This window comes from Hemiscyllium ocellatum, chromosome 1 (genome assembly GCF_020745735.1).
Source record: "Hemiscyllium ocellatum isolate sHemOce1 chromosome 1, sHemOce1.pat.X.cur, whole genome shotgun sequence".
Taxonomy (NCBI): Eukaryota; Metazoa; Chordata; class Chondrichthyes; order Orectolobiformes; family Hemiscylliidae; genus Hemiscyllium; species Hemiscyllium ocellatum.
Window position 1 is genome coordinate 108,506,838 of NC_083401.1, and position 26,707 is coordinate 108,533,544.

General features: G+C 40.9%; 1 protein-coding gene across 1 annotated transcript in view; it reads right to left on the bottom strand.

Annotated features, from left to right (window-relative positions):
• Positions 1-350: 350 nt before the first annotated feature.
• The window catches only part of dthd1 (death domain containing 1), a 32,262-nt gene continuing 5,905 nt past the window's right edge, over positions 351-26,707 (bottom strand). The window contains exons 2-11 of the mRNA XM_060825761.1: positions 24,046-24,766; positions 14,252-14,585; positions 13,971-14,150; positions 12,666-12,907; positions 12,298-12,462; positions 10,724-11,013; positions 7,756-8,000; positions 6,174-6,195; positions 1,247-1,282; positions 351-637 (exon numbers count right to left, since the gene is read on the bottom strand). Coding sequence (XP_060681744.1) covers positions 351-637; positions 1,247-1,282; positions 6,174-6,195; positions 7,756-8,000; positions 10,724-11,013; positions 12,298-12,462; positions 12,666-12,907; positions 13,971-14,150; positions 14,252-14,585; positions 24,046-24,766 — 2,522 coding nt within the window. The remainder of the gene's footprint in view (positions 638-1,246; positions 1,283-6,173; positions 6,196-7,755; positions 8,001-10,723; positions 11,014-12,297; positions 12,463-12,665; positions 12,908-13,970; positions 14,151-14,251; positions 14,586-24,045; positions 24,767-26,707) is intronic.

Consider the following 26,707-nt stretch of genomic DNA (forward strand, 5'->3'; position numbering starts at 1 on the left):
CCACTCACAGACAGATTCATGGGTTGGCAACATTAACGTATGCAAAGGGATTGGATCCATTATGATCATATTTACTGCAGTTTCAAAGAAAGAGGGAAAATCTCATGAAAACCTATAAAATTCTGACAGGAGTAGATAGGGTGAATACTGGAGGGATATTCCTAATGATTTGTGACCCCTGGTTCGAGCCTTCCTGGTCATCAGGACCATCCTTCCAGCATTTACCATCCATTTGTTTTAACAGAGAGGGAATGATGGGGTATGGAGGCACATTGTTACTTATATGTGGCCCTGACAGCCGTGATTTCATATTAGGAGGGTACAACAAAAAGGTATACCTTATAATGCTTTCATTTCTCCTCAGAATCCTGTTTGGACCATAACTCTTCGGCCAAATCTTCCCTGCCACACCTTTTCAAATGGCGGGAAAGGATCTGTACTTTATTTATGGATGTTGGCAGAAGCTTTTTCCACATGTTGAGCATTTTGAAAATCTGATCTGTTAAATCATCCGGATTGTTCAACTTGACAAGTTGAATGGCGCTGCGCCGAATTCGTAGGGAGGTCACAAGCATCATGGCATCTTCTTCAGAAAGCTCTGACGCCAGCCAGTAAAGCAGATTCCCAGATGTGGATTCTGTAGGTTAAAGAGTTCAGGCACCAATTAATCGTCAGGATTTTGTTTTTATTGTTGGTTTGTGGGATGAGGCTGTTTGCTGGAATGGACAACATTGTAGTCCTTCACTGTTTTTTTTGACAACCAATTGTTTGCTATGCCCAATTCAAAGGTTAAGAGGAAGATGTGATTGAAGTTTTTAAATTATTTAAGCAGCTTTTAAGTTAAATTAAGTTTTTAAACTACAAATAAACCTGGAATGCAGCAGTACAGGACATTGATTAGGCCACTTTTGGAATATTGCATGCAATTCTAGTCTTCCTCCTATCGGAAGGATGTTGTGAAAATTGAAAGGGTTCAGAAAAGATTTACAAGGATGTTGCCAGGGTTGGAGGATCTGAGCTACAGGGAGAGGTTGAATAGGCTAGGGCTGTTTTCCCTGGAGCATTGGAGGCTGAGGGGTGACCTTATAGAGGTTTATAAAATCATGAGAGGCATGGATAGGATAAATAGATAAGGTCTTATCCCTGGGGTGGGGGAATCCAGAACTTGAGGGCATAGGTTTAGGGTGAGAGGAGAAAGATATAAAAGAGACCTAATGGGGCAACTTTTTCACATAGAGGGTGGTACGTGTAGGGAATGCGCTGCCAGAGGAAGTGGTGGAGGCTGGTACAATTGCAACATTTAAAAGGCATCTGGATGAATATATGATTAGGAAGGGTTTAGAGAGATATGGGCCAAGTGCTGGCAAATGGGACTCGATTCAGTTGGGATATCTGGTCGACATGGGCAAGTTGGATCGAAGGGTCTGTTTCTGTACATCTCAATGTGTCTATTCGATCCAGAAGCATTGACACTACATTACTGCACAAATACATTAGTACAATGGGCCCACTAAGCAGAGTAATGCCACCAATGTAGCTTGAACTTTCACACCAGCTGAGGTCCCACCTTCTCAAACCTTGTCTGAAGTGTGCTGACCCTTAGGTTAAACCACCAGCAGTCCCCTCTCTGTAATGAAAGACCAGTTCTACGGTTGAGTTAAACATCGGTGATGTGACCTTCATCAATTAGTTTCAGAAATTAAAATATATTTCATATTAGAGGACTATGGAATGAGTTTATTTGGGAAAATGACATGATGAGAACAAAAAAAATACAAGAGTTCTGGCAATGGTCTTAAAAATTTATGGAGTGATTTAAATTGTTCAATAGGGAGAAGAAAAGCATCTGGATTACCACCACAGACCTTCCAACCTAATAGATTTTATAGAAATGTTTTAACTTGAAATGCTTATTAATAATTGACAGAAACACAATTCTCTACCTTTATTTCTCATGACCATTTTTTTTAGGATGCAACAGGATCTTGAAACCAAGTGTTGAACATTTACTGTCCTCAGACACATGGACTGTTGTTACATTGGCCTTAGAGCTGCTCCTATAGTACCAACCAAATGGGAGCTAGCTCTGAGGACATCTCCAGCCAAGAATTCCATTCTTTTCCTTACCTGGTGAAGACATTTGGTTCACACTGGTGGAATGATTAAGACGTTTTTCTCTCTACAATAAAAACAGAACATAATGCGAAAAAAAAACCCAGAACAGATGACAAAACAGAGTGAGTAAAATTAAATTGGCACAGAAATTAACTTTGTAAAGCAATTTTCCTGTTGTGAATGCTGCATCTCCAGCATTACAATGGTTACGGAACTTAAAAAAATAACATATCTAGTGGGAATGCTTTGGAGTCACTTGAGGCCTCAAGAGACGTTATTTTAATGTAAGCTGTTTCTTTTCTTTCATTTCTTTTTTCTTCTTTTCTTTCTCTTCTTATTTTGATATCTTTCGTTACATGTGTTCTTGTTTGAGATATTTGGAAGAAGTCAAGAAGGATATAGTTTTGAATGGTTCTCTCCATTAGAATTCCAAATAGAAGCCAGCTCATCACTATCTTCTCAAGGGGAACTGGGGAGGAGCAATAAATGTTGGTCTTGTTAGCCTCACACATACATCTCAGGAGTAACTAAGTTCGAACCCGCTCCTGCACTATGAGTACCTTTGCCAGCAGATATTTTCCAGAATGCTAGGTGTAAAACTATGTTGTGAAGAAGGCATAAGGATGTTGTGGATGCATATACTTAGAGTGAATGAGTTGGCAGATGGTGTATGGTATGGATTGTTCACTTTGGCAGAAAGCATAAAGAAGTTTACAGTAGATAACAAGAAGTGGTTGATAAGAACACCAAAAATATTGGCAAATCAGAGGATTAGGAGCATTTATAAACCAGCAAAGGAGAGTCTAGAAACTAGTGAGGAAAGGACAAAGAGAAACTGACTGCAAGCTAGCAAAGTACATTGAGATAGACTGACAAAGTTTCTACTGATTATACAAAAAGGAGAAAAGATTAACAAGATCAAATGTAGACCCATAACTGGTGGGCACATGATAATTTACAATGAGGAACCATAGGAATGGCAGAGAAACAAAGTATTTACTTTGCAACCAGCTTTACATAAGAAGACACAGAATGTTTCCCAGAAACACTGAGTGACTAAGAGACTTATGTAGTTGAAGCAATAAAAAGATTAGTATTAGTAAAGAGGTAGTTCTTGAAACATCAGCTGCATTGTGGGATGATAAAAACCTTCCGGACCAGATAAGCTTTATTGAAGACTGTCGAAGGAAGTAGCAATAGACATGGTGGATGCATTGGTAAGGATCTTTCATTATTTTTAAGATTCTGGAAAAGTTCCTAATGGTTGAATATTATATCATCCCACTATTTAAGAACAGATATAGAGGGACAGTAACAAATGCAGATCTGTTTGCATAATATTCATATTAGGGAAAATATAAAATCTACCTACAATCTAGATGGAGATGAATGTTGCCTGAGATTTTAAAAAGTCTTAATTATGAGAAGGAGCTGGATAGGCTGGGTTTGTTTTCTTTAGCATTACGTAGGCTGAGGGGGTCAGATTGAGGTATACAAAAGTATAATAAATATCCTCAAAATAGATCATGAGAATGTCTTCCTGCAAGACAGACATACCCTGTGGTCTTAAACACAAGGTTAAAGTGAGAAGCAAGTGATTTAAAGATCTGAGAGAAAACAAAAGTCACCCAAAGGATGGTAGACAAATGGAATGTGCTGCATGAGAGGGTGGTGGACGCAGATACTCTCACAGCATTTAAGAAGTATCTGGGTGAGCACTTCAAACACCTGGGCATAGTAGGCTAAACCTGGGGAAATCCTTACAGACATGGGGAGAAAGTGCAAACTCCACAAAAACAGTTGTCCAAGGATGGTGTCGTACCGACCATGCAGCCCCATTTGTCAAAGGATATTTGAGTATACAAGTAAATTTGTCTTATTTCAGTTGTATAGAGCTTTGGTGAGACTTCACCAAGAGTATTGTGTGCAGTTTTGGTCTCCTTATCTAAGGAAGGATATGCTTGCCATAGAGAAAGTACAATTGAGGTTCACCAGCTTAATCCCTGGGATGACAGGATTGTTTTACAAGGAGAGATCGAGGAAAACTGAGCCTGTATGCTCTTGAATTTCAAAGAATGAGAGGAAGTCTCATTTAAATTTTACAAAACTTCCCAGGAATTGACAGGGGGGATATAGATCTGATGTTTCTCCTGGTTGGTGACTCTAGAACCAGGGAGCATAATCATTGAATTGAGGAGGAATTTCATCAGAGAGGGTAATGGATCTTTGGAATTCTCTTTCCCAACAAAGCTGTGGAAACTGGATCATTGAGCAGATTCAAGATAGAAATCGATAGGTTTGTGGAGGGCAATGACATTAAGAAAATGATCAGCCATAATCTTGAGTGATGGGGCAGGCTTGATAGAGAGGATTGGCCTACTCCTGACACTCCATTCCCGTACACTACTTAAATCAAACTGCAACATTCCTGATTATAGAGGGACCTAGGTGTTCCCATCTATAAGTCCACAAAAAAATTTACTGTGCAGGTACAAGTAATTAATACAGCTAATGGAATGCTATTCTTAATTATAAGAGGACTTCAACATAAAAGTAAGAACGTTATGCTTCATTGACACAGATCATTCCTGAGATCACGTCTTGAATACTGCATACAGTTTTGGCCTCCTTATGTACAGAAGGATATAAATGCAGTGGAAGCAGTTCAGAGGAGGTTCAGCAAATTAATAATTGAAATGAGCAAATGACCTGATGAGGAAAGGTCAGACAGACTGGGCTTGTTTCCAATGGAGTTTAGAAGACTACAGAATGATTTGATTGAAGTGGGTATGATCCCGAATGGTCTTAACAAAAATGCAAGTCAGAATGATATATCCTGTTGTGGATGAGTCTAAACCAGGAGGCTTGTTTTAAAATTAGAGGTTGCGCTTTTAGGTCAGAAATGAGGAAAGTTCCTTTGTGCAGAGTATTGTGTGACTTTGGAACGACTTGTTTCAGAAGGCAGTGGAAATGGGGTCAATGAATACTTTTAAGCCAGGGGAAGGTTGATTTTTGTTGGGCCTGGGAATCAAATATGATTGGGAGTAGATGGGAATCTGGAATTTAAGACACAAACAGATCAGTCATGTTTTGACTGAATGGTGAAACAGGTTGGAGAATCCACAAAGCCTAATTCTGCTTGTGATTTGTAATTACCTATCTCACTCAATCAGGAACAGAAACCTTGCAGTTATCTTCCTTTGGGTTGTAGCAAGCCTCTGCTCTCATAACTGGCATCAATTAACCTGACATTTTTTACAAACCCACTGACTCCCACAGCTACCTGGATTACACCTCTTCCCACCCTATCTCTTGCAAAAATGCCATCCCGTATTCCCAATTCCTCCGCCTCCGCCATATCTGCTCCCAGGAGGACCAGTTCCACCATAGAACACAGCAGATGGCCTCCTTCTTTAGAGACCGCAATTTCCCTTCCCACGTGGTTAAAGATGCCCTCCAACGCATCTCGTCCACATCCCGCACCTTCGCCCTCAGACCGCACCCCTCCAACCGTAACAAGGACAGAACGCCCCTGATGCTCACCTTCCACCCTACCAACCTTCGCATAAACCAAATCATCCGCCAACATTTCCGCCACCTCCAAAAAGACCCCACCACCAGGGATATATTTCCCTCCCCACCCCTTTCTGCCTTCCGCAAAGACCGTTCCCTCCGTGACTACCTGGTCAGGTCCACGCCCCTCTACAACCCACCCTCCCATCCTGGCACTTTCCCCTGCCACTGCAGGAACTGTAAAACCTGTGCCCACACCTCCTCCCTCACCTCTATCCAAGGCCCCAAAGGAGCCTTCCACATCCATCAAAGTTTTACCTGCACATCCACTAATATCATTTATTGCATCCGTTGCTCCCGATGCCGTCTCCTCTACATTGGGGAGACTGGGCGCCTCCTAGCAGAGCGCTTTAGGGAACATCTCCGAGACACCCATATCAATCAACCACACCGCCCCGTGGCCCAACATTTCAACTCCCCCTCCCACTCTGCCGAGGACATGGAGGTCCTGGGCCTCCTTCACTGCCGCTCCCTCACCACCAGACGCCTGGAGGAAGAACGCCTCATCTTCCACCTCGGAACACTTCAACCCGAGGGCATCAATGTGGACTTCAACAGCTTCCTCATTTCCCCTTCCCCCACCTCATCCTAGTTTCAAACTTCCAGTTCAGCACTGTCCACATGACTTGTCCGGACTTGTCCGACCTGCCTAGCTCCTTTTCCACCTATCCACTTCACACTTTCCTCCCTGTCCTATCACCTTCATCTCCTCCCCCACTCACCCATTGTACTCTATGCTACTCTCTCCCCACCCCCAACTTCCTCTAGCTTATCTCTCCATGCTTCCAGCTCACTGCCTTTATTCCTGATGAAGGGCTTTTGCCCGAAACATCGATTTCGCTGCTCGTTGGATGCTGCCTGAACTGCTGTGCTCTTCCAGCACCACTGATCCAGAATCTGGTTTCCAGCATCTGCAGTCATTGATTTTATCCCATCAATTAATATAGTCCAGCACTTAGATCAAACCTGAAAATTTCGGATCCTTTTGCAGAATACTAGCAAACACTGATGAATGAAAATCAAAATGTATTTTTCTAGAATAATTTTCCTATGTGCTTTGGCATACTTGCCTTTATTGGTCAGTTCGTTGAGTATAGCAGTTGAGACATCATGTTGTGGCTGTACGGGACATTGGTCAGGCCACTCTTAGAATACTGTGTCCAAATCTAGTCACCCTTCTATAGGAAGGATGTTATGAAACTTGAAAGGGTTCAGACAAGATTTACAAAGGTATTGCTGGGACTGGAGGGTCTGAATTAAGGAAAGGCTGAATAGGCTGGGGATTTTTACCCTGAAGCATCAGAGTCTGAGGGGTGACCTTACAGAAATTTATAAAATCATGAGGTATGTGGATGGGGTGAATAATCCAGCTCTTTTTCCTAGGGTAGGGAGTCCCAAACTAGAGGCCACAGGTTTAAAGATGAGAGGGGGAATATTTAAGAAGGACCTGAGGGATAGGTTTTTCATGCAGATGGTGCGTGTCTGGAATGAGCTGCCAGAGAAAGTGGTGGAGGCTGGTACAATTACAACATTTAAAAAGGCATCTGGATTGGTAAATGAATAGGAAGGGTGTGGGGGGATATGGGACAAATGCTGGCAAATGGGACCAGGTCACTTGGGGATGTCTGGTCAGCGCAGACAAATTAAATTGAAGGGTTTGTTTCCGTACTGTATGACTTGATGACTCCATGATGATATGGAAACATGTAACTGTCCAAAGCAAGAGTTTTTGAAATGTACTTGCAAAAACAATATCTGCCAAGACATAAGTGGTGGATAGCACTGTGCATGCAGCTTCTTTAAACATAATGTTCAGAAAGAAGAACTAAATTGTAGAAAAAAAAGGAACAAAATAATAAAGGAGATGGGAAAAAATGATGAACAAAGGAATAGTTAAAATTTGCCAAGTTCCTTATTCTGACATAATTACAAATAATGGTAATTTTCCCATCTGCCTAGCTGGCTTTGGTGAAAACATTTTTTTACTTTATCAACAGCTAAAATGATCACTGATTCCTCCAATATTAATCAGTTCAATTAACATATGCTTCAGTTTTTGTGCCTTACCTTTGGCAATGTTAATGCCAGTTTGCATACAGGATTGTAGTGCTGCTGATTCACCATGTGGTAGCCCCCATCCAATTGTTGGGCTAGATCTTCTTTAGTTACCTTGTAAAATATTGCCATCCCCTTGTAGTGAGGAGAGCAGTAATTGCCAAACTCATCCACTACAGTCAGATCAAGTTCCAGCCTGGATCTCCGCTGGGAGTGGAATATTAATGGATGGCCTTGTGTCATATCTTGATCATTACCTAAATTAAGGTAGAAAAAAAAACAGTTATATGTGTTTTTTAGATTGGTAGCAGTCTCATCAAGGCTCAGTTTAGATTCCTCCAGGATTACTCATCCTTGACATATGTGTATGAGGCCATACAACTGAACTCTAGAGGTAAGGTGACAGTGATTCTTCTTGACATCCAGGTCACATTTGATTGAGTGTGGTATCAAAGAACCCAAGCAAAACTGAAGCCAACGGGAAGACAGAGGACACAGCTACACTACTCAGGAGGATGATTGTAGTTGGTGTAGACCAACCATTTCTGTTTCAGGAAATTTCTGCAGGAGTTCCTCAAGGTAGTTTCTTTGGCTCAACAACTTTCACTGTTCCAGCAGTGACCTTTCCTCCATCCTAAGGTCAGAAGGGAAACGTTCACTGATTGTTGCACAGTGTTGAACTCCATTTGCAGGTCCTTTGATGCTGAAGCAATTCATCCCAATCTGCCGCAAAATGTGGGAGACGTTCAGACCTGGGCTGATAAGTGAACATAAATGGTTGCACTGATAAGTTCTAGTCAATGACTTCCACTGTATAATCAATGTCAATGCAATTGTCAAATTCCCTACTGGCAACATCCTGTAGGTCATTAATTTAATACCGCATGGTGGCTCAGTTGTTAGCACTGCTGCCTCACAGTGCCAGGGACCCAGGTTCGATTCCTGCCTCGGGCAACTGTCTGTTTGAGTTTGTATATTCTCCCTGGGTCTGCGTGGGTTTTCTCCGCGTGCTCTGGTTTCCCCCCACAATCCAAAGATATGCAGGTCAGGTGAAGTGGCCAGGCTAAATTGCCCGTAGTGTTAGGTGCATTAGTCAGGGATACATGTCGAGTAGGGGAATGAGTCTGGGTGGGTTACTCTTCAGAGGGTCGGTGTGGACTTGTTGGGCTGAAGGGCCTGTTTTCATACTGTAGGGAATCTAATCTAATCAAAACTTGCCTACTATCTGCAATGCCCACGGGGGTGCAGTGGAATGTATTTCATTTGCCTGCATGGCTACAGTTCCAGTATCATGCAAGAAGCTCTGCAATCAAAACAAAGCAGATTGGTACCCATATCCAGCCTCATCTATTTAATCATCACCACCACAACATGGTTACAGTGTGAATCCTCTGCAAGGTGCACAGAGAAACCATGCTCAGGCTCCTTTCAGAGCTTCTCCCAGGCTCACAAACTCTACCTCATGGAAGCAGTAAGCAATGGAAAAGCTTGCATGCTTCCCTCTAAATTATCCTCTAAAAATCAATTGTCGACTCTTTACCCTTGTTGGATCAAAATCCTGGAACTCTCTCTTTAACAACATGGTGGGATCAGCTCCAACAGATTGTAGTAGGAGAAGATTTTTTTCTGTTTGAGCAATGACAGATAAAAACTGGAGTATCTAAGCTACTAACTGAGAGGAAGTTAATGACATTGCCAGGACATTCCTACTTTTGGATTGGCTCCTCAATCAGTCAGAAATCCAACAGCAGTTCGGAGACAGTTTCGCCCACTGCTTCCAGGAGAGTTATTGATATCCCCTTTCACTGGTCCCAAAAGCTGCAGTATCGGCCATAACTATTCCTACGGAGGGACATTTCCTCTATACTCACATAAGACCATAAGATGTAGGAGCAGAAGTAGACAATTCAGCCCATCAAGTCTACCCTGCCATTCAATGAAATTATAGCCAATTGGATATTCCTCAGCTCCACTTGCCTGCCTTTTCCCCATAACTTCTGATTCACTCGCTGATCAAAAATATCTATCACAGTCTTAAATATACTTAATGATCCAGCCTTGACAGCCGTCTGCAATAAAGAATTCCACAGATTCACTGTCATATGAGAAGCACTTCCTCCTCATCTCTGTTTTAAATGTGTACTCCTTTATTCTGTGATTCTTCCCTCTGGATGTGGTCTGTCCCACTAAAGGAATCAACCTCTCAACATTTACTCTTTCAAGCCCACTAAGAATCTTTATATGTCTCATTCTTCTCAACTCTCCTGAGTGCAAGACCAACTTATGTAACTAACCTGTCAATTACCCACCTAATATCCAAAACAGAATTTGAGTCGATCTCCCCAATCTGCCTTGGAAATTGACAAGAAAGTGTACTCAAATGATGGATTTGTAAGTATATTTGTTGCATGACACCCAATACAATAAGATCTTTTGGGTCCTGTATCTTAAAAATTTCATTAAAGGATTTGGACTTTACTGACTGAACAAGCATTTATCGTTTCTCCCTAATTGCCCTGGTGAAGTTAGAAGTGAGCTGCTTTCTGGAACCACTGCAGACCATTTGTTGTAGGTACATGCACAATGCTGTTAGGGAGGGAGTTGCAGGATTTTGATCCAGCGACAGTGGAGTCTTAGCAATTTATTTCCAAAGTCAGGGTGACGAGTGGTTTGAAGGGGACCTTGCAGCTGGTGATCTGTATCCAAGTGCAACAGAGAAGAAAAACAGAAAACGTAATGCAACACTTCCTCATTCGATCCTGTCAGACCCTGACTGTCTGAAGAAATATGGAATTATCTTCGAAAGACAAAGGCACAGTGAATGTGAAACAGCATGTGTGCAGCACTGCCTGGTATTACAAACCAAGAATGGGGGAGAAGAATTAAAGGGCTGGCCATATCTTTGAAACTATTTCCAGCATGTGATAATGGATTCGGGGGATAAAATGCAAACATGAAAATCAAATTCCTGGTAACATACCTAATGATTTAATGTTGCCACTAAACTTGAGTATAATCTGCTCGCCTTCTCTCATTGGGAGCTCTTCAGATGGCTCGGGTGGACCTCTGTATCCCTCTTCACGCAATTTCGCCAATTCCCATTGTAAATCTCTGGAAGGCACCATCTGGACTACATTGTGGTGGGAATTTTCCCTTTTGTGGTACATAATAATATTAACCATGGTAAATCGGATTGCCTCTTCCAATTCATGTATAAAAGGAATCAAGCAACTATTATCCACTGAAGATGATAAACGAAGGACTATAAATCTGTTTAAGGGGAAAAAAAATACTAGCTCAAATTTACAAGACAGGATAATGTTACTACTTTTACAGCAGCAAATGCTTTATCCCTAATGCAATGTCATGTCGTTTTATTGCTGCTTTCATCATTTTCAGACAGAGGTTATAAAGGCTCACAAAGCAGACTACTGCATTCAAACTATTAAGAAGCATCGCATGAACCTACTGCTCTGCAATCTATATCAGACTGAGGTAAGTTACAGGCTAAGGATAAGCTCTGTAGCTTATACTTGTTCTAGCCTTAGAGTGGACATTTTATACATCACCTGATTCTACCTGTAATTTTGGTCTGTTAAAATTAATGTGTGAGGGTACACGTCAGTCATTCCCTTACAAAGGCTAAATGTCAGTTACTTTTCAACAAGAGAGACTATTTGGTTACCTAGCTCTTATGATTCATCGCACAACTCATTCCTTCCTGGAATCTCAAAAAAAACCACTTTTCATCACTCAGTCAGTCATCTACAGCAATCACCCTTTCAAAACTCAGAGTCAGCACCATTTAAAAGCTTCTTGTTCGATTACTTCAACTTCTCGTAATTTTTATCCTTCCTACCCTGGATTTCTTAATGACTACAATGTTTTGTTTTTATCAGGGTATCTCTTCAACTTCTTCATGCTGGTTTAAGATAGCTGAGAATTCATGAGTACAGATGGTAATGCAGAGATGGTAGTAGAGAAAGAAATAACTATGGGAGATTCCAAAAAAATGTTTAAACATAAGATGATAATAACTAGGAGCAGGAGAAAGCAATTCAGCCCCTCGAGCTTGCTCTGCTATTTAATACAATCATGGCTGATCTCAAGTTGGCTTCAATGCCACTTTCCTGCCTACTCCCCATAACCCTTTCATCTATCACTAATGCAAAGGCTGTCCATCTCCTCCTTAAATTTATTCAGTGTCCCAGCATCTACCACACTCTTGGGTAATGAATTCCACAGACTAATGACCCTTTGAGAAATGAAATTCCTCCACATGAAGGGCTTAACTGGCCCTAAAAAGATAAACCACAAGGAAGCAAAAGCTAAAAGAAAATCAGGAAATACCAAAAAATGCAATGCTTTTTTAAGTAGTATCTGAACCAGAAAAATAAATAAATGGGATTTTCACTGAATCCTCTGATTCAAGGTGACACACAAAATATTGCTTCTCGGTTAACCTGCTACTCATTTCTAGTAGATGGTGTTTTTATTTGTCTTGTTTAAAAGTTGGTACATTTTAAGATCACAATTAAATTATAAATTTCATACCTGTCTAGATTTTCTGCAATTTCAAATGCAACTAACCCATTTTGCATATCTTTCATGGTTACGTTGTCCATTATCAACCATTCATCAGTCTTGGAATTAAATCCCAGCAGTTTTAAGGGTTCGTTGATTGCCTCTCCATGCCTTTTTACAGGTGCACTCTTTAATCTATGGCTGGACAAATAACAAATTAAATACACAAAATAGAGAATAAAATGCACATTATTTTGGAATTGTTAAGGCTATTTAGATGTGAAAAAGCAATTTTATTGTCTATTTTCCTTGGTCTCTTTTGCAGCTGTGGAATTAAGTGTGTGAACAGCATTTACAGCTGTTAGTGCCAGGCTATTGCAGATAATCTCTCAATTTACCGAATCCGATGACTGCTGCTTCTGTGCACCATGGCTGTGGCTGCTCGAGCGTTGTCTTTCTCGTCTCCTAATTTCTTCTTGTCTGGGTTTGGTGGACAGGGCAAAGTGACCATAATTGATTTTCGGAACTGCAGAGTTGATGGATGTTTAATATGAACAAGGGGACTTGTAGAGATTATAGGATGATATATATCTTGTCTTGATTTTAGTCCAGACAACAGCGTTGAATCAATTGGTTGAACCTATAACAACAAATAGGCAGAGCAGAAGTAAATAATCTGGCACATTTTCAACTCCTTGTTTTGAGGAGGGGCGTATGAGTGAAGAATAATTTCTGAGTGATTTTATCTAATTAACATGGTGTGAAATGGACAGAACAAATTGTAGAAAGAAGACCCCACTAAGCCAGATTTCCACTGATACGGGTCCCCACCAATTTACCAGTCAGGCACTTTCACATATGCGAATCCATGGCTAGTTTTCAACTAATTACAGTTTCCAGTAATTTCTGCACAAGTTTGCTCTTTCTCTCTTCTTAACATAGGCAGTGGTTTGCAAACAAACACGGGAAACACATAAACAAACATCTGGAAGAGGACCCCGGGTTTCTATCCCACTAAAGTTTACGCTCCAATGTCATTAATGAAAGTTCTGCATAATTTGTAAATTTTTTTTGCCTGCAGTGTATTTGGTCATCACTTACAAAATAAGGTTTAAGGAATCCAGGCTGTTGCATGTGGAAATTAAACCATAACTTAACTGCCCATTATTGAAGGTAACCTATTCTGTGTAGATTCAGTTAGCTTTGAAAGCTGTTTTGACTTAATTTGTTTATGGAGTTGAAAAATGTCATGCTGGAAAAACACAGCAGGCCAGGCAGCATCCGAGGAGCAGGAGAATCGACGTTTTGGGCATAAGCCCTTCTTCAGGAATCCGTTTATATTTGTTTATACTTTTCATTCTGAATTACATGGAATAGACTCCTTGAGTTGGAGAGGTAAGTTAAGACTTCTAGTTTCCATAAAGCTTTGCAACAGCATTGTCCATGGTTGCAGATGTTTGTCCTTGTCACCTGCATGGCAATCTGACAAACCAGAGTATTGAAGCTTTATAGACCTGCCTTAGAAGCATTCCATTAAAATCACTGTTATGAAGATCAAAGAGGCTCTATGAAGAACTGGTGATTTGCTTCACTGAATTGCTACCCATAAGATGAAAAGAAAAATACCACTACCATTAGGAGAGAAGCTGAACAAAGGGGAGAGGAGTGAGAGAAGTAAAGCCAACTTGTTATTTCTTCTGTACCTTTGATTGAACAACCACAGGTGTACTGAATGACCCAGGGAGATAATTCAGTGTAATTCTTGAATCCATGCTCAATTTTAAGGATAAACCTTTTCTCGGTACGGTAAACGTCTCTTTTCTTAAGCAGGACACAACAGAAAAGATACCAAGTTTATATATCTTAATCTCTGCACACGATCCCTAAAGAAAATACAGAGTTGATTAGAGATATTTTGAGAGTGGTCAGATAGAAAAATTACTGAATACTTGGCAAATGTTTGTACTGAGTGCAGTTTACCAACCTTACTGTGTCCACTGTAGATTCTGTCTGAGGAAATAGGACTTATATAACATGAATATGGAGTGGCATCCAACACTTTTACCATAATCTCACGATAATTGCCCTGGTAGCGTGCACTGAATGGCATAGCAATTTTGACAGGAAATGGAATCGTTATCTTGGAGTCTGTACACTCAATGCTGATCACATTACTAACCAGTTCTTCACCATCATTTACAACCATTGGGCTCCTATTGTTGAGTATTCTGCATAACAATTTCTGAACTACAATTAAAGGTGCTGTGACATAACAGGCAGTTTGAGGATCATCTTTACCATTCATTTCTGCAAAAAGTCTTAAAAACAAACAGAAAGGAAAGCTTATTATCCAGCTATGTAAGTTGTCCAAAATAATGGATATAACTTCACATTTTTATGAGCTGAAAATATTTTTAATATGAATTCTATCACATTTTCTCTTTTATCTAACATTCAAAAGATCATTCATATAATACAATGGGATGCTATGACAAAGGATAGAGTCTGTGAAGTTAAGGGACACATAGGAGAATGAATATTAAATTGGTAAAACCAAAAGACAGTGGAGAAAAGATATACTGAACAGCAATTCAAGTTGGAGGAAAACAGAAAATGGTATTCCATAAGGATCAATGTTATTCATAACTTGAGTTAATCATCCATCTTTCCAGACAGGATAGGTCTGGCATTTGGAAGATGCTGTCAAAATTGTCTCAGTGACTTTCTGGATTGAATGCCAAACAGGTGGGTTGCTTTGGTGTCGAGCAACTTAAATGTTGTTTGGAATTACAGTTACCAGACAAGTGGAGAGTGTTCAATCACAATTCTCGCAAATGATGAACAGTTTTTGGAGATTCAAGAGGTGATTTACTTGTGACAGAATTCCCAGCCTCTGACCTGCTGTTATAGTGGCAGTATTTATTAGGCTAGTCCAGCTTCGTATCTGGCAATCAGGCAAGATGTTGACAGTGGGGGTTTCAAAAATGCTATTACCATTGAATATCAAAGAAAGATGGACAGATTATCTCATCTTGGAGATGATCATTGTGTGATAACATTGTTACTTTCTACTTATCAAGCCAAGTCTGGATATTGTCCAAATCTTACTGAATGTAGACATGAACCATAAATCGTGCTTAACATTATGGAATCATGACCTTATGATAGCAGAAAAATCATTAACAGTTTGGACCAGGGACACTATTCTAAGGAACACCTGCAATTATGTTTTGGTGTTGAGATGATAACCTCCACCAATCATGTGAAGAAAACACTGAATGGAGAGAAGGGGATGAGCAGGTGGACTCTGGAGACTGGGATAGTGTGGGAGGTGTGAAGAAGAGGTATATAATCTTGGGTGAGAGCTATCTAGTGTTTGTGGTAGTGTGAAGCACAGAGCAGTCCAAAAACTAGTTCTCCTTTCTCCATTCCTGCCCTATAGCTCGAGTATGTGAGAAAGCTTCTTTTGTTTCATCTCCCCTGACCACAAGATTACAGTGACAAAGGTGTAATGAGACTCTTAACTACCCACTAGTTGGCCTGTTAAGTGTCTCAATGGGTCTAAAGATGGGCAGGTTCCTGCCTTACCCATCCACTATTCTATTGGGCAGTTTGGACAGACAGGAAAATGGTGGTCTAGCCACTCATTCTATTTGATGTGACCCTTTCTGCCTGTAAATACGCCACTTGGTTAGGATCTGTAAAATTGGTGCCAACATTAAGGGTTTTCAGGAGCATTCTGTTTTGACTATAATCCATTTTTCCTCTGGTAGATTGGTTCTGTCAATGGAACACTACTTTCCTAGTATGAGGCTGTTGCTTGACTGTTCTATGAGATTCTCCCAGCTTACCAGGTATCAGTGAGAGCATACGAATATATCGGATAAGAACAGATGTAGACCATTCAGTCATTTGAGCTTGCTTATCTCCCCCAGATAAATTCCCCCACCTAACAGGATTATATCTGCTTCTGTCGTAAAAATATTCAATGACCCTACCTTCATGACCTTCAGAAGCAGAGTTCTAAAGTCCCAAACCCTCTTGAAAAAAAGACAATTGCTCCTCATCTCTGTCCTAAAAGAGTAATTTTAGAACAGTTCCCCTAGATCTGGGCTGATCTACAAGAGGAAACAATCCTTTCCATATTGACAGTACGAAGACTTTCTTATATATTTCAATGAAGTCACTGTTCACTTTGCTACATTCCAATGAAAAGAACTCCAGTGAAAGTGAGGACCTTGTTTTTATCATTTATGGAGCTAGTTGGATGTTAGGTGGTCTGTTTTATCCTTAATTCACTATATTGTAGCAGTTTGATACAACTCAGTTGGGGTGGGGTGGGAGTGGATGGGGTTGGGGAACGGGGACTGCTGGGCTATTCCTGAGGACAGTTAGGAGTCAAAAGTAGATCACCCCACAAGGGCAGATTTCCCTTCCTGACAGACAAAGTTAAAAATCACACAACACCAGGTTATAGTCCAATAAGTTTATTTGGAAGCACTAGCTTTCGGAGTGCTGCTCCTTCATCAGTTGGCTGCAGAACAGCTGGTGTTGTGTGATTTAGTTGTGTGATTTTTCAACTTTGCCCATCCCAACCCAACACTGGCACCTCCACATTATCACTTAAAGATATTAGTGAACAGATGTGATTTTAACAACAATCCCACAGTTTCAAGATTTTCAAATTCAAGAAAAAATAAGATTTAATTCCAAGTGTATTCATAAATTGAATTGAAATTGGCAAAGAGTTCTGAAGCTTACCAGAAATCAGCTGAGTGTCATTTTCTTTCAAATTGAAAACAAAGAACATTTTTTGGATATTACAATAAATACTGAACAAAACAATTTGAAACAACAAAAAGAAGCCCATTAATTACATAAATAAATAAATCATGACTAATAACTAACAACTAACAATTCATGATAGTGATAATAATAATATAACTCAAAGAAACAAAGTAATAGCCCTTGACCATCGAGAGCATAAATTCATACATATTCATGTATTTGTAGTTCCTCCTGTCCGGATACCAGATTCATTAAACAGAATTGTCATGGCAACATAAAGGCCCTTATTAGTATGGCAGAGAAATCTGTGTCCAAGAAGGGACTGCCACATCTTATAAAAATTCTCAGTTTTATGGTGCACCATACTTGTAAGAATGTCCAAAGGATGTGTTCCATGATAAGCTTACGCCAGCCTGACAGACCCGAGGGGTTTTCAGACACGCACCCTAACAGAATGTTCTTTCTTGCACAAAAATGTGTGAGCATGCCCATAGTCATTTTGGATTTCGGACACATTGGAGATACTCCCACATTAAATTTTGAAAGGTGGTCTGGAGCCAAGTGGACCCTGTGGGGAATTTTCAGTGGCAAGACATGGGTCCTGTTGCATATCAAGCTCTTTTTTGTATCTTCACAAATATCCTCCCATACTTCAGAAGAGATCTCAACTTCCAGCTCCCTCTCCCATACCTTACAGAGCCATTCGGACTTGTCTGAGTGACCCTCTCCCAATAGACATTGCTGACAGAAAGTGTGCTCTCAGCACTCAGCACCCTCTTCTCCGTGTCAGATCGATAAGAGTCAGTTTCAAATGTGGTCTGTTTTTGTGTGGAATTCGAAATTCGAAAAAATCGGAAGAGGTCCCTACTGAGCAACACGTATTTCCAAGCCAACTGGTCAAAAGACATCAGAATTACCCCTCGAATAAGTCACCCAGGCAAGACGCACCCCTAGCTGCCCATAATTTAAATCCTGAATCCATCGTCCCCAGCTGAAAACCCGACATACCAACTATGGGTGTAAAAAAAATGTTTTGGCAATATTGCCCTCACTCTGACACATTCCCCTCCATGCTTTAACAGTATTAATAACTATTGGGTGATGGCAATATTCCTTGACTGTCCTTATTTTGTCCAAGAACAACAAGCTAGTGAGGGGACATCTTGCCTGAGGTGCTTTGATGTCCAACCATAGTGAGTGAGGATCCCCTTTGTCCCAGTCATTCATGGATTAGATTAGATTACTTACAGTGGGGAAACAGGCCCTTCGGCCCAACAAGTTCACACCAACCCGCCGAAGTACAACCCACCCATTCCCCTACATTTGCCCCTTTACCTAACACTACGGGCAATTTAGCATGGCCAATTCACCTGACCTGCACATCTTTGGACTGTGGGAGGAAACCGGAGCAACCGGAGGAAATCCACGCAGACACGGGGAGAATGTGCAAACTCCACACAGTCAGTCGCCTGAGTCGGGAATTGAACCCGGGTCTCAGGCACAATGAGGCAGCAGTGCTAACCACTGTGCCACCGTGCCGCCCACTCATGTAAGATAGCAATGAGTTTCATTCATAATTTTTGATATCTGGGAGGTCCATTCCTCCCAGTCTGTGGGGTAGCTGCAGTTTAGTCAGTTTAATAATGGGTCATTGGCGATATCAGATGAACCGGCCATTCAGTCTCTAAATGCTTGCTTAGTAAACAGCAGAGGAAGCATTCACAAAGGATACTTCAGGCAGTGGAGAACGTTCATTTTAATGACTGTTATCTGACCTAACCAAGAGATCGGAAGCGCCTCCCTAATTTCTGTCAAATAAATGGGCAAATTTGGTTTTAAATAGCTGATTAAAGACAGAAGTAATGAATATACCTAAATAGAGAAAGCCCTCCTGCAACTATCTAAAGGGAAATAGAGATTTGTCCTCAGGACCAGGCATTTTCAGGAGACCAACCATGGGCAAAGTTGATCTTGTAACTCAAAAAACTACCAAATGAATTAATGCATCATATCAGATGAGGCACCAAAACCGTTGGGTTTGATAAAAAGACAAGAACATCATCCGAATACAATGCAATCTTAAGTGACTTTATCCCCACTTCTGGAGCAAAAATATTGGGATCCCTACATATTTCCTCCACCAGCGGTTCAATCACCAATGTGAAAAGCAACTGCTCCTAAAAATATTAAAATTGCTTGACTGCACACCTTTGGTGAGGACCACGGCAAAACGGTCACTATATAAAAACTTTACCCATCTGATAAAGGCCACAGCCAAGCCAAACCACTTTAAAGTGTAAAAAAGATATGGCCACTCAACCCGGTCATATGCCTTCTCAGCATCTAAAGAGATCATTAATTCCTGTATCGATCGTTGTTAACATACTTGGATCATATTAAGTAACTTCCTGACATTATTCAACGATCTGCAATCTTTTACAAAACCCGTCTGATCATCCTTAAAGTTGGAGGGCAATACAGTTTTTAGTCTTAGTGTAAGAGTCTTACATAAGATTTTGAAATCAACATTCAGGAGTGAGATGGGCCGATAGGAAGCACTGTCCTCTGGGACCTTCCCTTTTTTAAGAATAAGCGAGCTGTTTGCTTCTCATAAAGATGACGGGAGGAGGCTACGACTATGTGAATTGTTAAACATACTAACCATCTGAACTGACAATATATTTTTAAATTCCTTATAAAACTCACTAGGAGGTCCATCAGGACCAAACGTCTTTCCATTCTGAAGTTGCCTCACAGCCTCCTGCACCTCTTGCACTGACAACACAGCATTAAGAAGAGACTCTTGCTCAGAGATCACTTCCAGGTGGTCCAAATTCTTTAAAAAAGACTCAATCCTAACCTGCCCATCCTCAAAACTTTTAGATTGGTATAGTTCAGAGTAAAATTTCTGAAATGCTGCATTAATCCTTTTAGAATTAGGGGTTAAATTTCCAGTATCTTCACAGATCGAGGTAATGGCTTGGGGAGCATTTTTTTCCTGCCAAGAAACATTAAGTACTTGCCTGGCTTATCCCCATGCTCAACCAGCCTTTGATTTTCAAATGTAAGCTCCTGTTTAGCTGTTTGTGTGAGCATAGAGTTCAGTGTGGACCTAAGCACTCTGATCCTCTGCGGTTTAGACAATGAGGATCTATCAAAGTCTGTCTTTTCAGCTGCCTTCAGACGTGTCTCGAGCAAGCATTGCTGCTCACCATTCTGCAGAATAGGAAATAACTAACCCGCTAGCATAGGCGTTAGTAGTTTCCCGGAGAATGGATGGATTACTGTCCAAGTCTGAATTAATATCTAAAGAATTCAGTAAACTTGTTATCCTTAAGAATGAAAGGACCCAATCACCAGTGCCTTGAACCTACCATAGTATCTTTACTCTTGACCATTAGATACACTGGAGTGTGATCAGAAATAGTCATATTGCCAATTGTACATGACACCATCGAGCCCAAATGTTCTGCAGGAGTCAAAAAGAGATTAACTCTGGTATGGCATTTGTGCGGATTCAAGAAAAATATAAAATCCCTGCTTGTAGGGTGAAGGTGCCTCCAAATATTTACCAATCCTAGTTCAACATACAAATCATGAAGAAGATATCAGGGGGACCTTTGGACAATCTGTCCACCGTAGGATATTTTAGACAATTAAAATCCACCCCCCCCCCCCACCCACTTTTATCTCACTTAATCCCTTCCTTTCTTTCAATCCAGGAAGCAATGATCCATAATAGGGCTGGAAGAGCCATCAGGGTTGGGTGCCTGATATTCAGCTCCTCACTGCCTGCAAGGAGAGGATCCCAACTATGACTGCTCTGAGCGGCTGACTGACTGTGCCTGGATTAATATAGAAAACAGGCTTTGACAACCTCCGGTCTCCTTTGACTTGACTTAGGATTACTCCCCGTAAACATTGAGACAGGCCCTTTGTTTGATATACAACACAGTGTGTTTGTCACAGAAACTGTTGGCACATTATCCAAGTGTAAGATTGATGTAGCAAGGTACCAAAGAGAAACATATCCACCTCCTTAACTGATGACTAATAACAACCATGATAAGGTACCAGCTTTGTGTTTACACAAAAGTCAAAGACTAATAAGACCATAATATATAGGAGCAGAATTAGGCCATTCAGCCCATCAAGTCAGCTCTGCCATTTGATCAAGGCAGATATGTTTCTCAACCCCATTCTCCTGCCTTCTACCCATAACCTTTCATCCCCTGACTAAGTAAGAACACACTGATAGCTGTTTTAAGTACGTTCAATGGCTCGGCCTCCACAACCTTTTGTAGCATTGAGTTCCACAGATTCACCATCTGGCTAAAGAAATTCCTCCTCATCTCAGTTCTAAAGAGTCATCCCTTCACTCTGATGATGTACCCTTGGATCCCAGTGTCTCCTACTATTGGGAACAACTTGTCCAGATCCCCTCTACCCAGGCCTCTCAGAATTCTATTCTGTAAGTTTTAATCAGATTCCCCTGTCATTCTTCTGAACTCCATTGAGTACAGATCCAGAGTCCTCAACTAATCTTCAAATGAAAAGTTCTTCATCCCTGGAATAATTCTTGTAAATCCCCTCTGGACTCACTCCATCACCCATGCATCCTTCCTGAGATACAGGGTCCAAAACTGCTCACAATATTTCAGAAGCAAAGCAGAAGTACTGAGAGCCAGTAAGTTTTAAATAAGACCACAAAGTGCAAAAAAGGCAAGATAAGACAGAAGCTGAGCATTGAAGTAAACTCAGAGAGTAAAGAAGGAGCCTTTAAAAATAGTTTGGTCCAATCCTTGGAACGGTTACTTCCCCCAGCGCTCAGAGGACCCTTACAGCAACCTTTGTTAGAGAATGGCAATGTGCCAGAAGGGTGCAGTGAGGCTGGGACATGTCTGATGTAAATGTTTATGGATAAACAATGTGTGCAGTCACTGCCAATAGCGGCTGCATGATACTAGTGACCAGTGTTCAGTCTGAGGTCCACAGGAGCCGGCAGCCAGCTGGAGTCACCAAGTTCCCACTCTGACTTGCGTTGTAGGAATTTTTAACATTTAGCTTCTATCTGGTGGGTGGGAGAATGGGAGATTGAGTAATAATGAACATGAATCCCTCTTAATAGGGCTTCTTGCCACTCAGTAGCAAGAAACTTGTCTTGATACTCAGGGCTTTTGGAAATATGTTTTATTCAACTTGGTATTGAGAAGGGCCTCACTCAATACCTCCCACCTGATTTTCCCAACTTTCCCAACATACTACATCCAGTCCAGGGGAAGCTTTGCTTATTGCTTCAGAGCATTCATCCAGGCATAGAAGACAGAGAATTGTGGTGGAGGGTTGTTTTTCAGACTGGAGGCCTGTGACCAGTGGAGTGCCACAAGGATCAGTGCTGGGTCCACTACTTTTTGTCATGTGAGCATAAGAGGTACAGTTAGTAAGTTCACAGATGACACCAAAATTGGAGGTGTAGTGAACAGCAAAGAGGATTACCTCAGATTACAATGGATCTGGACCAGTTGGGCCAATGGGCTGAGAAGTGGCAGATGGAGTTTTATTCAGATAAATGCGAGGTGCTGTGTTTTGGGAAAGCAAATCTTAGCAGGACATATACACTTAATGGTAAGGTCCTAGGGAGTGTTATTGAACAAAGAGACCTTGGAGCGCAGTTTCATAGCTCCTTGAAAGTGGAGTCACAGGTAGATAGGATATGCTTTCCTTTTTTGGTCAGAGTATCGAGTACAGGAGTTGGGAGGTCATGTTGTGGCTGTACAGGACATTGGTTAGGCCACTGTTGGAATATTGCGTGCAATTCTGGTTTCCTTCCTATCGGAAAAATGTTGTGAAACTTGAAAGGGTTCAGAAAAGATTTACAAGGATGTTGCCAGGGTTCGAGGATTTGAGCTACAGGGGGAGGCTGAACAGGCTGGGACTGTTTTCCCTGGAGCGTCAGAGGCTGAGGGGTGACCTTATAGAGGTCTACAAAATTATGAGGTACATGGATAGGATAAATAAACAGTCTTTTCCCTGGGGTGGGGGAGTCCATAACTAGGGGGCATAGGTTTAGGGTGAGAAGATGAAGATATAAAAGAGACCTAAGGGGCAACTTTTTCACACTGAGGGTGGTACATGTATGGAATGAACTGCCAGAGGAAGTGGTGGAGGCTGGTACAATTGCAACATTTAACAGGTATGAGCATATGAATAGGAAGAGTTTACAGGGAAATGAGCTAGCTGGTTGGGATGGACTGAAGGGTCTGTTTCCATGCTGTACATCTCTATGACTCTGACTCTATCTACCAGTTTAGTAGCACACAGGGTGATGACAGCATGTGGTATTGTCACTCGATTACTAATCCAGTGATCCTGACCATGTGCAAAAATAAAAACTGAAATACAGAACATTGGTCATCCCAACAGTGAGCAACCTGGGACATTGCTTTATATATGAGTTAGTCTGTGTTAGTAAAATCTGAATTTTGGACCAACCTAAAAGCTTTCAAGATGTCTGCTCTCCAGCTGTTTACCTACCCGCCATAATGTGTAAATTAATAGTGGGTAGGCAGACCCAAATAAGGAAATGATAGCATATAGTATTATTCTGAACCTCTTTCCACAACATTGCTGGGTACAATAAACACTATGTGCTTCGCTTGCTTGAGTTTGATGCTGTTACATTTTTAACATATGGAGGCACTGCACAGTGACATATTGAAGGTTTCTTTGGAATTCATAATGAGTTAATTAAAAGTATGATCCAAAGGTTTAGCATGCAAAATACATGCCACTTGAACTTTTATAAGTAAAGCATTTTTTAAAATTTCATCCTAATTTTAATTAAAAAGAAGTACTGAAATCTTTAATGAAATGGAAGATTATATTCATTTTTATCATAACATAGACATGCCAAAGTTAACATCTAGTAACACTTTCATTAATTTGACAGTGCCAATGAAACAGAATTGAACTGGATTGAAAGATGCTTACTCTCTTTGGGACCAGTCTTTCCGCTCTTCCATTTTCACAGCTTCAGCTGGACATTCAATAATCATCTCATTTTTATCATTTAATGTGTTCAATTTTTTTTCAGCAACTTCACCAGTTTCTGAAAAAGCAGGAAGATGGATTTCCTCACCTCCACATTTATGACCAACTGATCTGGATTTTAAAATTCCATCAGTGTCCTTGACTTCAGGGTTGCAACTCGTTTCCTTTATTGCTCTAGACTGATCCTCTATTTCATCTGGGGTCAGAATTCCGGGCAGATTTTTCACTCCCTTTTGGCCTTGATAGCTCACATCTGCTGTCTGAAAATTATCATCTTTAATTCCGACAGTTACTTCAGTTACTTCATTTTGGGCTGGTTGAAAATTGCTGTGACTGGACAGTTGAAGACTGCTTTCCCTTTCTGCTGCCAAGCTGTGATGTTTATTCTCAGAAATTACCTGATTATTTGTGGAATTACTCAGAGGTGTTTGTAAGATTTCTTCACCTTCCATCTTCTTTTCTCTTCCTGAATTCTGATTATGCTGCGTATGCTCTGAGTTGGGTAACAGCTGGCTTTGTATTGAGATACAGGAAGCATGTATGCCCTCACTGGTACAGCAATCAATATTATGCAGACTGTTTTCTACACTTTTATAACTCACGATAACACGGTTTAGAAAATTGTTAGTCCTTTCCAGATAACTGAAGTGAGCGGCACTTCCTGTAAAAAGGTAATTGGTAAAAAGAAAGAATTCATCAGACAATCAAATTTGTTAATAAAATGATTAATTAATTAATTAAAGATTAGTTGATAATAAAAACAGAGTCTGTGAGTTTCAATTTAACTGTTTCTGGTCCTACACTTGCCGGATGTGACAGCGCAGGATCAACTCCAAAGAAATTTCTGGCCATATTTGTTTTATTTATGAGAAAACTCTACGTTCTCTGTCAAGTGGTAAAATTTTCCTGTTTTTATATTTTAACCCACTTGTAATAAATGAACATATTCCATTTGCCTTTATTCACCTGCAACACTTTGTGTTAATGTTTTGTAATTCATGTACGAGGACACCCGGATCCCTCTGTCCCACCGAGCGCTGCAATTATTTGCAGAATTGTGGCATGACAGCAATGCTTTGTCATTTTTTCCCAAGGTACAAATGGAAATAACTGATTTATGCCAAACACTGGCACATGCAACCTTTATCTCAGACTGTACACTTCTGAGATAGTAAAAGAGATTCTTAGAGTCACAGCATCATAGAATTGTACAGCATGGAAACAGACCCTATCATCTAACTCATCCATGCCAACCAGATATCCAAAATAGTCTAGATCCTTTTGCCAGCATTTTGCCCATACCTCTCTCAGCCTTTCCTACTCATATATCCATCCAGATGTCTTTAAATGTTGTAATTGTACCAGCCTCCACCACTTCATCTCGCAACTCGTTCCATACACACACGGCCTTGTGTGTGAAAAAAATGACCCTTTTATATAAAGAACAAAAAGCAATAAGCACAGGAACAGGCCCTTCAGCCATCCAAGTCTGCACTGAGACATTTTGCCCTTCCATACCAAGACTGTCCTCACTTAAAGGATCCATATCCCTCTATTCCCTCCCGATTCATTTATCACCAAACTTCACCAAATACCTCATTTCTCCGTCCTTCCTAAAGACTGGGATTTCTTCCATTAGTCTTTGGCGTATGTTTACCATTTAAGTGCAAGGTAGCTGCAGGAACTTCAGCTTACAGTCAGTGAGCTGGAGACCGAACTGTAGATACTTCAGCGTATTAGAGGGGGGGGATGTTTCCTGAGCACTTTAATTCAGGAGGTGGTCTATCTGTAGGTTAGACACTTCTGATTTGGTCAGTTTTCAGCGACAAGGACAGTTAGGTAGGCAAGGTGACCACAAGGGCAGGAGTATCAGGCTTTAAGCTGGCCAACAGATTTGTGACATTTTCTGCTTGCTTGAATGAGCAAGGGAGATGGCAGGATGAGTGAGTTAACTGACTGTGCTATGGGAACCTATTCAGGTCGGGTGAGCAAGTTTCGTGTTCGTAAGGCACAGCATACTGACAAGGATTGACACTGTTTGTTGTAGAAGCAGCATGAGTTCAGAAGGGTCTGTTCTGAAAATGGGTCACTGGATCCGAAAAGAAAACTTTGCTTTCTCTCCACAGATGCTGCCAGACCTGCTGATTTTTCCAGCAATTTCTACTTTTGTTTTGAGTTCACAAAGCTCTGTTGTCTGCCTGGCACGAGGGTGCCAGATGTCTGCTCAGGGATGGAAAAGAAATTGCAGTTGGAGAACATAGAATATAGAACAGATTGCACCAATCATGAAACTATTTTAAACTAATCCAATCTACCTGCACATGGTCCATGCACCTCTGTTCCCTGCCTGATTGTGTATCTGACTAAATGCCTTTTAAATGTTGCTGTCGTATTTATTTCTATTTTTGTCCCTGACAGTGCATTCCAGATACCTACAATTAGGTAAAAATGATGACTGCAGATGCTGGAAACCAGAGTCTAGATTAGAGTGGTGCTGGAAAAGCACAGCAGTTCAGGCAGCATCCGAGGAGCAGGGCAACTCTCTGCATGAAAACTTGCCTTGTACACCTCCTTTAAACTTTCCCTTCTCACCTTAACTTAT